The 13356-nt window shown below is 44.8% G+C and overlaps 1 protein-coding gene across 5 annotated transcripts in view; it reads right to left on the bottom strand.

Annotated features, from left to right (window-relative positions):
* The window catches only part of KCNH7 (potassium voltage-gated channel subfamily H member 7), a 467074-nt gene extending 465584 nt beyond the window's left edge, over positions 1 to 1490 (bottom strand). For 3 of the 5 annotated variants that reach the window (XM_056533460.1, XM_056533458.1, XM_056533456.1), the window contains exon 1: positions 776 to 1490. In XM_056533460.1, coding sequence (XP_056389435.1) covers positions 776 to 851 — 76 coding nt within the window. In that variant the 5' untranslated portion in view covers positions 852 to 1490. The remainder of the gene's footprint in view (positions 1 to 775) is intronic. The other 2 variants (XM_056533461.1, XM_056533459.1) reach the window with 1 other exon arrangement.
* Positions 1491 to 13356: the final 11866 nt, after the last annotated feature.

Genomic DNA, 13356 nt, shown 5'->3' on the forward strand with positions numbered 1-13356 from the left:
TCCAAACGTTGTTGCAAAACTACAACTCCCAGCATGCCCGGATAGCCAACGGCTGAGCACACCTGGAGCGTATACAGCAACAGTCCCCCATTTATTTATTCATTCATAGATAAGCGACTCTTCAGTCTGCAAAACCCAAGATAATCCCCTATATATATATATATATATATACATATATATATATATATATATAAAACCACAACAAAGTCCATTCCTCTAGTGCAGTGGTCTCCAAACGTTGTTGCAAAACTACAAATCCCAGCATGCCCGGATAGCCAACGGCTGAGCACACCTGGAGCGTATACAGCAACAGTCCCCCATTTATTTATTCATTCATAGATAGGTGACTCTTCAGTCTGCAAAACCCAACATAATCCCATATATATATATATATATATTTTTTTTTTTAATTTTTTTTTTTATATAACCACAACAAAGTTCATTCCTCTAGTGCAGTGGTCTCCAAACGTTGTTGCAAAACTACAACTCCCAGCATGCCCGGACAGCCAACGGCTGTCCGGGCATGCTGGGAGTTGTAGTTTTGCAAGCGCAGTTTGAAAACCTCTATCCTAGTGCATAGTGCAAGTCGTAAATGCCTGCGCTGTGCATCATTATAAAGTTGCCACACTAGAACATAACATACTTGCATCCCAGTCTCAATGTATCCCCCATGTGTTCCCTACAGTGCATAATGTTATGTTGCCTTACTGCACAACCCTCATAATAAGCCTATAATGCACTTGACTACGCAAGTACGTGCGACGATAATACTTACTCTGCCCTTCGAATTTCCTGATGATGGTTCCCAGAAAGGTGTTCTGCGGGGCCACATGTCCTCTTCTTACAGGCATTTTGGGAATTGAGAGTAGGATTCAGTTCCCCCCCTGCCCCCACCCCCCAAAAATACTGTGCACAGTGCTGTCTCCTGAGCTGTCACTGGATGGTGTGGAGCATCTCTTCTTGTGCACAAAGCATTCTGCACTGAACAATGGAGCCCAGGGATGCTGCTGCACAAAAGGGGGGGTCCTGGAGTGGTGGTACCCAAGTGCACATACATGCAGGTGCTGGAGTTCCCCCCCCTCCCCCCCTGAAGCAGGGACTGTGAGGGTCTCTGTCCTTCCCCTCCTCACCTCCAGAGCCTCAGAGGCACAGCTTGTGATGTTCTGAGAGGAGGAGGAGGAGGAGGAGGAGGAGGAGGGGAGAGCCAGGCACAGCGCAGCCTCTATAGGAGGCTCCATGGCAGCGGGAAGAGCATGGATCCCTTATTGCAGCAGCAGCAGCCCCCTCCCCTGGTTGATGTCCCCTGGTGTGCAGCTGGCACATCTCATTCTCAGCATAGGAAGCTGTCAGTGGGGGGGATACCATGATAAGGGGTTAACTGTGTGCATGCCACTACTGTCATGTGACTGACCAGGGAAAGAGAAGCCAGTGCAAGAAGTTATATCGGTCCAGGTCAAAGATGTTCTGCAGCAGTTCTAACATTACAGCGGTCACTGCCTGTTGGGTTACCTATTGCGCAGAATAGATAACTAAGTAAACTGATGAGATAATGAATAAGAAATAGGTAACATTATATGTTTCCATTATAATATACGTTTAATTTTGCTGTAGGGGAAAAAACGTAGTTTGCTATACTAGTCTGCATGCCAAAAAAAAGTAAAAATAAATAAATAAATAAAAACAACCGCCTAGTTTAGTGGCCCCGCAATGGTGGCCCTCCAGATGTTGCAAAACTACAACTTCTAGCAATCCCGGACAGCTGTGGTTTCCAAACAGTGTGCCTCCAGCTGTTGCAAAATTACAACTCCCAGCATGCCCGGACAGCCTTCGGCTGTCTGGGCATGCTGGGAGTTGTAGTTTTGCAACAGCTGGAGTCAAATTGTTTGGGAAACTTAGTGAATACCCAAAAGAGTGTTTCTCAACCAGCCAAAGGCTGTCCAGGCATGCTGGGAGATTTAATTTTGCAGCAGCTGGAGGCACACTGTTTGGAAACCACAGCTGTCCCAGATTGCTGGAAGTTGTAGTTTTGCAACATCTGGAGGGCCACCGTTGGGGGACCACTAAACTAGACGGATGTTTTTTGTGTTTTTTTTTTTTTTTTTTTGGCATGCAGACTAGTGTAGCAATCTACATTTTTTCCATACAGCAAAATATTGTTTGGAAAGCAGTTATAGTGAATATCCAAGGCAGTGTTTCCCAAGCAGTGTGCCTCCAGCTGTTGCAAAAAAATAATACTCCCAGCATGCCTGGATGCCAACTCCCAGCATGCCTTTTGCTCGTTGGCACTTCTTATTCTCAGCCACTGCTGTCATGTGACTGACCAGGGAACAGGAGCCTATGCAAGAAGTTTTACCGGTCCTTGTCAAAGATGTTCTGCAGCAGTTATAACATTGTAGCAGCCACTGCCTGTTTTGTTAGCCACTGGACAGAATAGATGGATATGTTCAGTGAATGACTCTGCTATAACATATTTTAATAATCAGAGAATGAAGAAGAAATACGACTGGCAACTCCTCGATGTGGTGTAAATGCTAGAATCAATGGTCCGCACTGTGTTTTTGTCTATAGTACGTTTAATTTTGTTGCATGTAAAACGTGCAACGAGCACAGTGCTCTCTGCTGACACCTCTGTCCATTTTAAGAACTGTCCAGAGTAGGGGAAAATCCCCATAGCAAACAAATGCTGCTCTGGACAGTTCCTAAAATAGACAGAGATGTCAGCAGAGAGCACTGTGTTCATGATTCAGCAGAGAGCTCTGTGTTCCAAAAAGAAAATAATTTCCTCTGTAGTATTCAGCAGCTAATAAGTACTGGAAGGTTTAAGATTTTTTACTAGAAGTAATTTGCAAATCTGTTTAACTTTCTGGCACCAGTTGATTAAAAATATTCTAAGGGAATAGGACATATAAAGGAAGGACTTATACTTCCCCTTTCTTATGGATCCACTTCTGACGTTGGCTCAAAAACTGCAGTGGCTGTATTCCAAAAACGGCCAGAAAACAAACAAAAAAAAAAACAAGTGGAAACTTAGCCTTGCACTGTTTCTTTTTATAGTACGTTTAAGAATGTAGGCGGCTACACTAGTGTGTATACCATGATAAGGGGTTAACATTAAAAAAAAAACAGTGTATGATTTTTACAAAGTGGTCTCATCTGGTTGCATAACTACAACTCCTAGAATGCTAGGACAGTGGTGTTATCCAAAGAGTGCAGTGGCATGCTGGAAGTTGTAGTTTTGAATCAGCTGGAGGCATGCTGTTTGGAAACACTGTTATGATGAATACCCAAGGCAATGGTTCCCAGCTGCTGCAAAACTACAACTCCCAGCATGCCTGGAAAGCCTTATGGCACGCTGGTTGGGAAGCACTGTAGTATAGAAAACTCCAGGGTGGACATGCACAATGTTTCACAATAAATTGGTAGGGTGGATTGGCGACATTTTATATGAAGAAGCACCATGTGGTCATTGCTTGTAGTAATCACGTCATGTAGGGTCACCGAAAGTCAATGTGTCACCTAGATTGTATTCTTTACTGATTAGAACCACATACTGAATAGTGTTCTTTTTTTTTTTTATACAAGTCTCATTTTATTTTTAGTACATTATTATGGCGGCAGCCATATTACCTTAGCTATTGCTAATGGGATTTAGACATACGCTTTACAGCACACAGGACCATAGACACAATTAACATCTCCAGAACCTATTTTTTGCATGGGGTATATTTGTGAGCGTTCTCTGTGACCTGTGCTATACAGAGGAGGGGAGACTGAACTCCATTTGTCTTCTCTATCTATTGTGTTGCCTTTTACTGTAATGCCGTTTATATCCCTTTCCAGCAGCCTCCTCCTTATCACAGACAGAGTAGGAAGTCTCAGCTTAGTTTCAGACCCAGTGGTTAGACTGAATGCTGCAACAGTTCAGGATTATTTTATAATATAGATAGTAAAAGGAAAACTTTGAAAATAAATATCACCAAAAAGTCTTTAAAAATATATTTAAAAAGTACCAGTCACCAAATAAACTGTTCTAAACTAACTCAGGCTATGTTCCCTAACTACTCCTAACACTCTTCCCACCCTTAACCCCTTCAGGACAGAGCCCATTTTGGCCTTAAGGACCGGAGCGTTTTTTGCACATCTGACCACTGTCACTTTAAACATTAATAACTCTGGAATGCTTTTAGTTATCATTCTGATTCCGAGATTGTTTTTTCGTGACATATTCTACTTTAACATAGTGGTAAATTTTTGTCGATACTTGCATCCTTCCTTGGTGAAAAATCCGTAAATTTGATGAAAAATTTGAAAATTTTGCATTTTTCTAACTTTGAAGCTCTCTGCTTGTAAGGAAAATGGATATTACGAATACATTTTTTTTTGGTTCACATATACAATATGTCTACTTTATGTTTGCATCATAAAATTGACGTTTTTTTACTTTTGGAAGACACCAGAGGGCTTCAACGGTCTGCAGCAATTTTCCGATTTTTCGCGAAATTTTCAAACTCGCTATTTTTCAGGGACCAGTTCAGGTTTGAAGTGGATTTGAAGGGTCTTCATATTAGAAATACCCCATAAATGACCCCATTATAAAAACTACACCCCCCAAAGTATTCAAAATGACATTCAGTCAGCGTTTTAACCCTTTAGGTGTTTCACACGAATAGCAGCAAAGTGAAGGAGAAAATTCACCATCTTCATTTTTTACACTTACATGTTCTTGTAGACCCAATTTTTGAATTTTTACAAGGGGTAAAAGGACAACATTTTTACTTGTATTTGTAGCCCAATTTCTCTCGAGTAAGGACATACCTCATATGTCTATGTAAAGTGTTCGGCGGGCGCAGTAGAGGGCTCAGAAGGGAAGGAGCGACAAGGGGATTTTGGAGAGTACGTTTTTCTGAAATGGTTTTTGGGGGGCATGTTACCTTTAGGAAGCCCTTATGGTGCCAGAACAGCAAAAAAAAAACACATGGCATACCATTTTGGAAACTAGACCCCTCAGGGAATGTAACATGGGATAAAGTGAACCTTAATACCCCACAGGTGTTTCACGACTTTTGCAAATGTAAAAAAAAAAAAAAAAAATTTTACCTAAAATGCTTGTTTTCCCCAATTTTTTTTATTTTTAAAAAGGGTATTAGCAGAAAATACCCCTAAAAATTTGAAGCCCAATTTCTCCCGATTCAGAAAACACCCCATATGGGGGTGAAAAGTGCTCTGCTGGCGCACTACAGGTCTCGGAAGTGAAGGAGTCACATTTGGCTTTTTGAAAGCAAATTTTTCTCTGGGGGCATGCCGCATTTAGGAAGCCCCTATGGTGCCAGGACAGCAAAAAAAAAAAACACATGGCATACCATTTTGGAAACTAGACCCCTCGGGGAACGTAACAAGGGGTTAAGTGAACCTTTATACCCCACACGTGTTTCCCGACTTTTGCATATGTAAAAAAAAAAATGTAACATTTTTAAAAAGGGTAAAAGCAGAAAATACCCCCCAAAATTAGTAACACAATTTCTCCCGAGTACGGCGATACCCCATATGTGACCCTAAACTGTTGCCTTGAAATACGACAGGGCTCCAAAGTGAGAGCGCCATGCGCATTTGAGGCCTAAATTAGAGACTTGCATAGGGGTGGACATAGGGGTATTCTACGCCAGTGATTCCCAAACAGGGTGCCTCCAGCTGTTGCAAAACTCCCAGCATGCCTGGACAGTCAACGGCTGTCCGACAATACTGGGAGTTGTTTTGCAACAGCTGGAGGCTCCATTCTGGAAACAGTGGCGTACCAGACATTTTTCATTTTTATTGGGGAGGGGAGGGGGGCTGTGTAGGGGTATGTGTATACGTAGTGTTTTTTACTTTTTATTTTATTTTTTGCGTTAGTGTAGTGTAGTGTAGTGTTTTTAGGGTACAGTCGCATGGGCGGGGGTTCACAGTAGTTTCTCGCTGGCAATTTGAGCTGCAGCAGAAAGTTTGCGGCAGCTCAAATTTGCAGCCAGATACTTACTGTAATCCTCCGCCCATGTGAGTGTACCCTGTACGTTCACATTGGGGGGGGGACGGACATCCAGCTGTTGCATAACTACAACTCCCAGCATGCCCGTTGGCTGTCGGTGACTGCTGAGAGTTGCAGTTTTGCAACAACTGTAGGCACACTGGTTATGTATCACTGAGTTTGTGACCTAACTCAGTGTTTCACAACCAGTGTGCCTCCAGCTGTTGCAAAACTACAACTCCCAGCATGTACGGTGCATGGTGTACGGTGACTGCTGAGAGTTGTAGTTTGCAACAGCTGGAGGAACACCGGTCGTGAAACACTGAGTTAGGTAAAAAAAAAATCTGAGTTTCACAACCAGTGTGCCTTCAGCTGTTGCAAAACTACAACTCTCAGCAGTCACCGACAGCCAACGGGCATGCTGGGAGTTGTAGTTATGCAACCAGCAGATGCACCACTACAACTCCCAGCATGCACTTTAGCTGTTTGTGCAAGCTGGGAGTTGTAGTTATACAACAGCTGAAGATACACTTTTCCATAGAAAGAATGTGCCTCCAGCTGTTGCAAAACCATAAGTCCCAGCATGCCCATAAGGGAATGCTGGGAGTTGTGGTGGTCTGCCTCCTGCTGTTGCATAACTACAGCTCCCAGCATGCCCTTTTTGCATGCTGGGAGCTGTTGCTAAGCAACAGCAGGAGGCTGTCACTAACCTCCAACGATCCAGACGCTGCAGGTCAGTCCCGCCGCTGCTCCTGGGGCCCCGATCCCAACATTAACGCCGGGGATCGGGGTCCCCAGCACCCGGGGTGCACGTCCCGCACCCGCTCACGTCCTCCAGAAGAAGGGCTGAGCGGGTGCAGGAGTGACACCCGCAGCAGGCGCCCTGATTGGTCGGCCGGTAATCCGGCCGACGAATCAGGGCGATCGTGAGGTGGCACCAGTGCCACCTCACCCCTGCAGGCTCTGGCTGTTCGGGGCCGTCAGAGACGGCCCCGAACAGCCAGTAATTCCGGGTCATCGGGTCACTGGAGACCTGATTGACCCGGAATCGCCGCAGATCGCTGGACTGAATTGTCCAGCGATCTGCGGCGATCGCCGACATGGGGGGGCATAATGACCCCCCTGGGCGATATGCCGGGATGCCTGCTGAACGATTTCAGCAGGCATCCGGCTCCGGTCCCCAACCGGCTAGCGGTGGGGGCCGGAATTCCCACAGGCGTATGGATACGCCCTCGGTCCTTAAGGACTCGGGATGCAGGGCGTATCCATACGCCCTATGTCCTGAAGAGGTTAAAAACTATTTCAGAGCTTTAAAAAGCTGTGTATCTTAGGCCCCTTTCACACTACAGGTATCATCCTGCTTTTTTACTGCAGGATGATACCTGTAGTGTGAAAGGGGCCTTACCGTTCCTCTTGCTCACAGTGCAATTTCAAAGTGGGTGTTTCCCAGCTGGCATGACATCACTGAAGCCTGCTGGGGGACCACTTTCGCCCTCACATGGTTGCAGTGCTGTGATTAATAGAAGAACATTGTGCATGTTTCCGTCTGTTTTGCTATCAGAGAGTCTCTCCTTCAGCTGTCAGTCTGTGTGGCTTTCTGTGAGAATCTTTGGAGCTTTCACTTTCTGTGCAGCTGTCAATCAAGCTCAGTGCAGAGAAGCACTTCCTGAGTTTGTACTCCTGCCAGGCCCAGAGGAGATCAAACTCCCTGTATTAATTGTAGCAGGGAACAGAACAGAGCCATCTAGTGGCATAAAAAGTGGCCATTTTTTATATTACATTTTAAACATATTTATGTTGATAATTTTAAAAGCAAGTGAATGGGAAAGTGTCTGATAATTACAAAAGGAACACTATATCAAAAGTTTTATTTGGTGACAGGAACTCTTTAAAATAGGTCTTTTTGTGATGACAAATTTCCTTTAAGGGTCTATTCACACGTACAGTATTCTGCGCAGATTTAATGCGCAGGATTTCAAGCCGTGTTTAGTATATCAGTTTACATTGAAATCTGCAGCAGAAAATCCTGTGCATTAAAGGGGTACTCCGGTGAAAAACTTTTTTTTTTTTTTTTAAATCAACTGGTGCCAGAAAGTTAAACAGATTTGTAAATTACTTATATTAAAAAATCTTAATCCTTCCTGTACTCATTAGCTGCTGAATACTACAAATTATTTTCTTTTTGAAACACAGAGCTCTCTGCTGACATCACGAGCACAGTGCTCTCTGCTGACATCTCTGTAATTTACAAATCTGTTTAACTTTCTGGCACCAGTTGATAAAAATAAAAAATAAAAGTTTTTCACCGGAGTACCGCTTTAAATCTGCGCTGAATACTGTACGTGTGAATAGACCCTAAAGGAGTATTCCCATTAAGACAATGTCTGATAGATAAGTGACCTGCCTGTGGGTGCGGCCACTGGGGCACCCACTTACCTGAGAACGAAGATCAAATGTCTCTGAATGAATAGAGCAACAAATACCGTATAATGGAGTTCACATTGGCCACACTTGACCTGACGTGATGTGTTCCTCCATTAGATACACCAAAAATAAAAGGGTATCAGCACCAATCATGTGATCAAGCACAGATAAACTTTATTGAGACCTTATAATCGACATACATTTAAAATCAATATAAACCAAAACAGCTCATTTGTGTTTCAATGGGTGGGGTGGCTGATGTGTGGAAGAGAGGAAAGCGACTTCACAAAGAATTATGGGATTTGTAGTTTAAGTGACTGAACTCCAACAGGAAATACCCAGTTCACAATCAGTTAGCCACAATGTTATGGTAATCCCACAACATAGCCATTTGGCACCAAGACAAGCGCAGATCCTCCCCAAGCATGTCCATTACTGTCTGCCAGGTACATACTAAAATCACCTTATGGTGGAGAACCCCTTTAAAGGAGTAAAAAGACATTCACCTGGACCACTTTTCATGAAAATCCCCCCCATGGTGCTAAAGGCAGCAATTTGGCCCCTTCAGTCTAGTGATACAGTGTTTTTCAACCAGTGTGTCTCCAGCTGTTGCAAAACAACAACTCCCAGCATGCTGTCCGGGGCTGTCCGGGCATGCTGGGAGTTGTCATTTTGCAACAGCTGGAGGTCCACTGGTTGGGAAACACTGCAATACAGCAAGATCAGTTTATAATTTAAAGGGACCTGTTTTGATGTTATAATTTGGGCTTTTCCATAGGACTCGACTAGATAAAAATAGTCATCATATGCAGAGAGGAAACCTTTCAATACGCGGAAAAGACGATCAGCGCCGGACGAGTGTAGATTGAAGGAGCGGCGTTCAGGAGATGTGTTGTAGTGTTAACTCTAAGGTTGGAATAGCAAGAGGTGAAATCAGTTTTATTGATTTTTAAATAATCAACTCAACCCTGTAACTGCGGAGCTTCGAAAACTCACATTACATGGCGTGACCCGAGATAAACTTTGTCAGGCAGGCGCCACCGTAACCTCCAACCTGTCAATTGTGTTACAGAAATATCAATCACATTTTTTGTCTCTCCTTACATCTTCAATGGAAAAATCCATTTTTGTGCCAAAATTGTCAGAAAATTCCGCTGGGAAGAAGCTAATCTCAGGTAATATTCCATGATTACGCTATTAGCGCCCAGACAACTGTGTGGATAAAGCATGTCTGGAGGCAAATACAAGAGAAAAATAGTGTTAGGTGTCAAGGCAGGTGGTGGATCCTCTGGGCCTGTGTGGATGGAGACTTGAGCCGTGCCAGGAAGCAGAGTCTAAGGTGCCGCTGGTTTTCACCAGAGCCCGCCCGCCGATGGTCTTGCTGCGGCAGATGGCACCCAGGTTGCTACCCCTGGCACGACTCGTCCACACTGGTAGCTGGGGGGGGGGGGTGGCATGGCACAGAAGGTGACTTGCAAGATGTGGCAAGATGGCAGACGGACAGGGCAGGAACACAGGTACAGGATAGGACTGGAACAAGGAACAGGTGTACAATAGCTGAGACACAGGACTAAGCAATGGCAATGGGACTTCACAATGGCAAAGACTACCAACGATCCGGCAGGGAAACCAGGGAGCAGCAGATACTTATGGACCAGGGAACAGGTGCAGGCACTTTAATTCATTGGGTACCCTCAGTCTAGGAATCGAGCGCATCTCTGGCTATCGCTTCATACAGTCGATTAAACCTGCTGCAATGTACGTCACTGCGTCACAACATGTATGTTGTGCGTCCTCTAGGAGTTGAAGGGGTACTCCGCCCCTAGACATGTTATCCAAAGGATAGGGAATAACGTGTCTGATCGGGGGGGGGGGGGTGCAGGTTGCTGGGACCCCCATGATCTCTGGGCCAGCGCTGCAGCGTTCATGAACAAGGAAGCCAGTGCTGGAAGACAAGCTCTGTATGTCAATTAGTCAAGGCAGGGAAGGGTGGTGGAGGGAGGAGACAGGCATACTGATCAAATGCTGACAGATTCTCTTCAATCATTCATGTAGTGGCACTGCATGTAGATTTAACATTTGCTGTAGGGTCCTCCCATAGATTACTACTGGAAGGATTCCAGTAGTAATCTATGGGAGGACCCTACACAGGACTAAGCAATGGCAATGGGACTTCACAATGGCAAAGACTACCAGAGATCCGGCAGGGAAACCAGGGAGCAGCAGATACTTATGGACCAGGGAACAGGTGCAGTCACTTTAATTCATTGGGTACCCTCGGTCTAGGAATTGAGCGCATCTCTGGCTATCGCTTCATACAGTCGCTTAAACCTGCTGCAATGTACGTCACTGCGTCACAACATGTATGAATTCGAGTAGAAAAACAGACATGGTGCACATCTACAATCTTGTATAATGATCTGATTGCTTCTCAGCATAATATCAAAAACTAACAGGTTGTTAGTATACATTTTTGATCAAAAAGTACAAGCCCATTCGCCACGTCAAGGCCACCTATCCAGAGTGGGTCCCTAACGTCCCTAGCATAAAATGGCGCAGCACCGGGCGGCGACCACCACCGCCGCGACGCCAATGCCCACAGGGGGGAACGACCCACTGGCAGAGCAGCCCCAATGCCACTGAAACCAGTCTATGGACCGCACCCCCCCGCAGACACGGCGCCACGGCAGCAAGGGACACCGCACAGCACCACACCAGTGTGAACAGTGATGTAATAGCTCACTTACCATACTCTCCCAGTCAGACTGGGAGGCAGCTAGGAAGGAAATGGCCCATGTGCAGCTAACTACTGCTTAAAAAGGGTTGGGCTGAGGGGGTGGGGAAGAGTGTAGCACATGTTAAAACAAAGAAAAAGGAGGGGATAGAAATCACAGTGTGAATTCGGGTAGAAAAACAGACATGGTGCACATCTACAATCTTGTATTATGATCTGATTGCTTCTCAGCATAATATCAAAAACTAACAGGCTGTTAGTATACATTTTTGATGTTTTCTACTCGAATTCACAACATGTATGTTGTTCGTCCTCTAGGAGTTGAAGGGGTACTCCGCCCCTAGACATGTTATCCAAAGGATAGGGAATAACGTGTCTGATCGGGGGGGGGGGGGGTGCAGGTTGCTGGGACCCCCATGATCTCTGGGCCAGCGCTGCAGCGTTCATGAACACGGAAGCCAGTGCTGGAAGACAAGCTCTGTATGTCAATTAGTTAAGGCAGGGAAGGGTGGTGGAGAGAGAAGGCAGGCATACTGATCAAATGCTGACAGATTCTCTTCAATCATTCCTGTAGTGGCACTGCATGTAGATTTAACATATGCTGTAGGGTCCTCTCATAGATTACTACTGGAAGGATTTCAGACCTTTATGAAGGATCCACATGAGATGTTAATGACCTGGTGCTGCAAAGTTAAACTGATTTGTAAATTACGTCTATTAAAAAAAAATCTTTATCCTTTCAGTACTTATCAGCTGCTGTATACTACAGAGGAAGTTCTTTTTTCTGTCTGACCACAGTGCTCTCTGCTGACACCTCTGCCCATTTTAGGAACTGTCCAGAGTAGGAGCAAATCCCCATAGAAAACCTCTACTGCACTGGACAGTTCCTGAAATGAACAGAGGTGTTAGCAGAGAGCACTGTGGTAAGGCAGAAAGGAAAAAAAATAAAATAAAATAAAAAAAAAACTTCCTGTTGAGCATACAGAAGCTGATTTTTTAATAGAAGCCATTTACAAATCTGTTTAACTTTCTGGCACCAGTTGATTAAAAAAAAAATGTTTTCCTACGGAGTACCCCTTTAACGATCCATTTTAAAGGTAGGGTCACACATAAACAATCAACATTGTATTTTACGCTGTGGATCCAGTGATGACTGACCCTAGAGTGTGGCTCCTGCTGTGCCTGCGTTATCACAAATCTGCCCCTATGAGCAGACACACAGGGACCTGTGATATTGTGGCCACTCTCGGCCGAGCTCACGGAGCAGGGATAGAAACCACGATGTTTAGTATACTGTGTGTACATGCTCAACTCACAAATCCATGTGTGTCTGCCCGTAGCTGCGGATTGCTGCTACGAGCAGACAACGCAGGCACAGCAGGAGGCACACTTTAGAGTCGGTCATCCGTGAATAAAGCAGTGTTTCCCAACCAGGCTTCCTCCAGCTGTTGCAAAACTAAAACTCTCAACACGCCCGGCTTTGCAGGTCCTGAACAGTCACCAACCAGTCCTATCGACATTTCAGGACCATGGGCAGCTCTGCTGCTCACTCAGTTTTAACTAGCTGTATGATCTCCCTGCGGATCAGGATTATGTAAGAGTAAAATAATCCTACAAAAATATTAGCATAAATCTAATGTGATCTGCCGGCCGGACAATGTCTCGAGTAGTTGAGCATTGCACCATTGTACAATCTGTCAGATTTTAATGTGTGTTCCATTGTATTTTCACCTGCAATTTACCCTCCATTCCATGGCTATCGAGTTATTGTAAAACTACAACCCCCACTATGCCTAGGCAGCCTGCACACTGGGAGTTGTAGTCTTGCAACAGCTGGAGAACAGCGATAATAATGAACTGGTCTCCATTATAAAGAGCTTATCCCATACAATGCAGACAAAGGCTGAGTCCATATGGAAGGAGCAGGAAAGCCATGGTGTGTTTCCATCCATATCCCATTGGGGAAAGGTTCATTGGAAGACAATTACACATCTGCAATTAACAATCTTTGTGTACACAGAGAGGCGTCTGCCGTCTACTGTGAGGTGACATAATATACAGGATCTTCCACGCTAAGGCTTAGATGATAAGATCGATCTCCCTTGTGACTACATCACTTATCAGGCAGGAAGGACGGCGGATTGCTGGCACGCCAATATGACCTTACATTTACTGCCAAGAGCTAAATAATCAAGGC

This window comes from Hyla sarda, chromosome 8, assembly GCF_029499605.1.
Source record: "Hyla sarda isolate aHylSar1 chromosome 8, aHylSar1.hap1, whole genome shotgun sequence".
In the NCBI taxonomy this organism is placed as follows: domain Eukaryota; kingdom Metazoa; phylum Chordata; class Amphibia; order Anura; family Hylidae; genus Hyla; species Hyla sarda.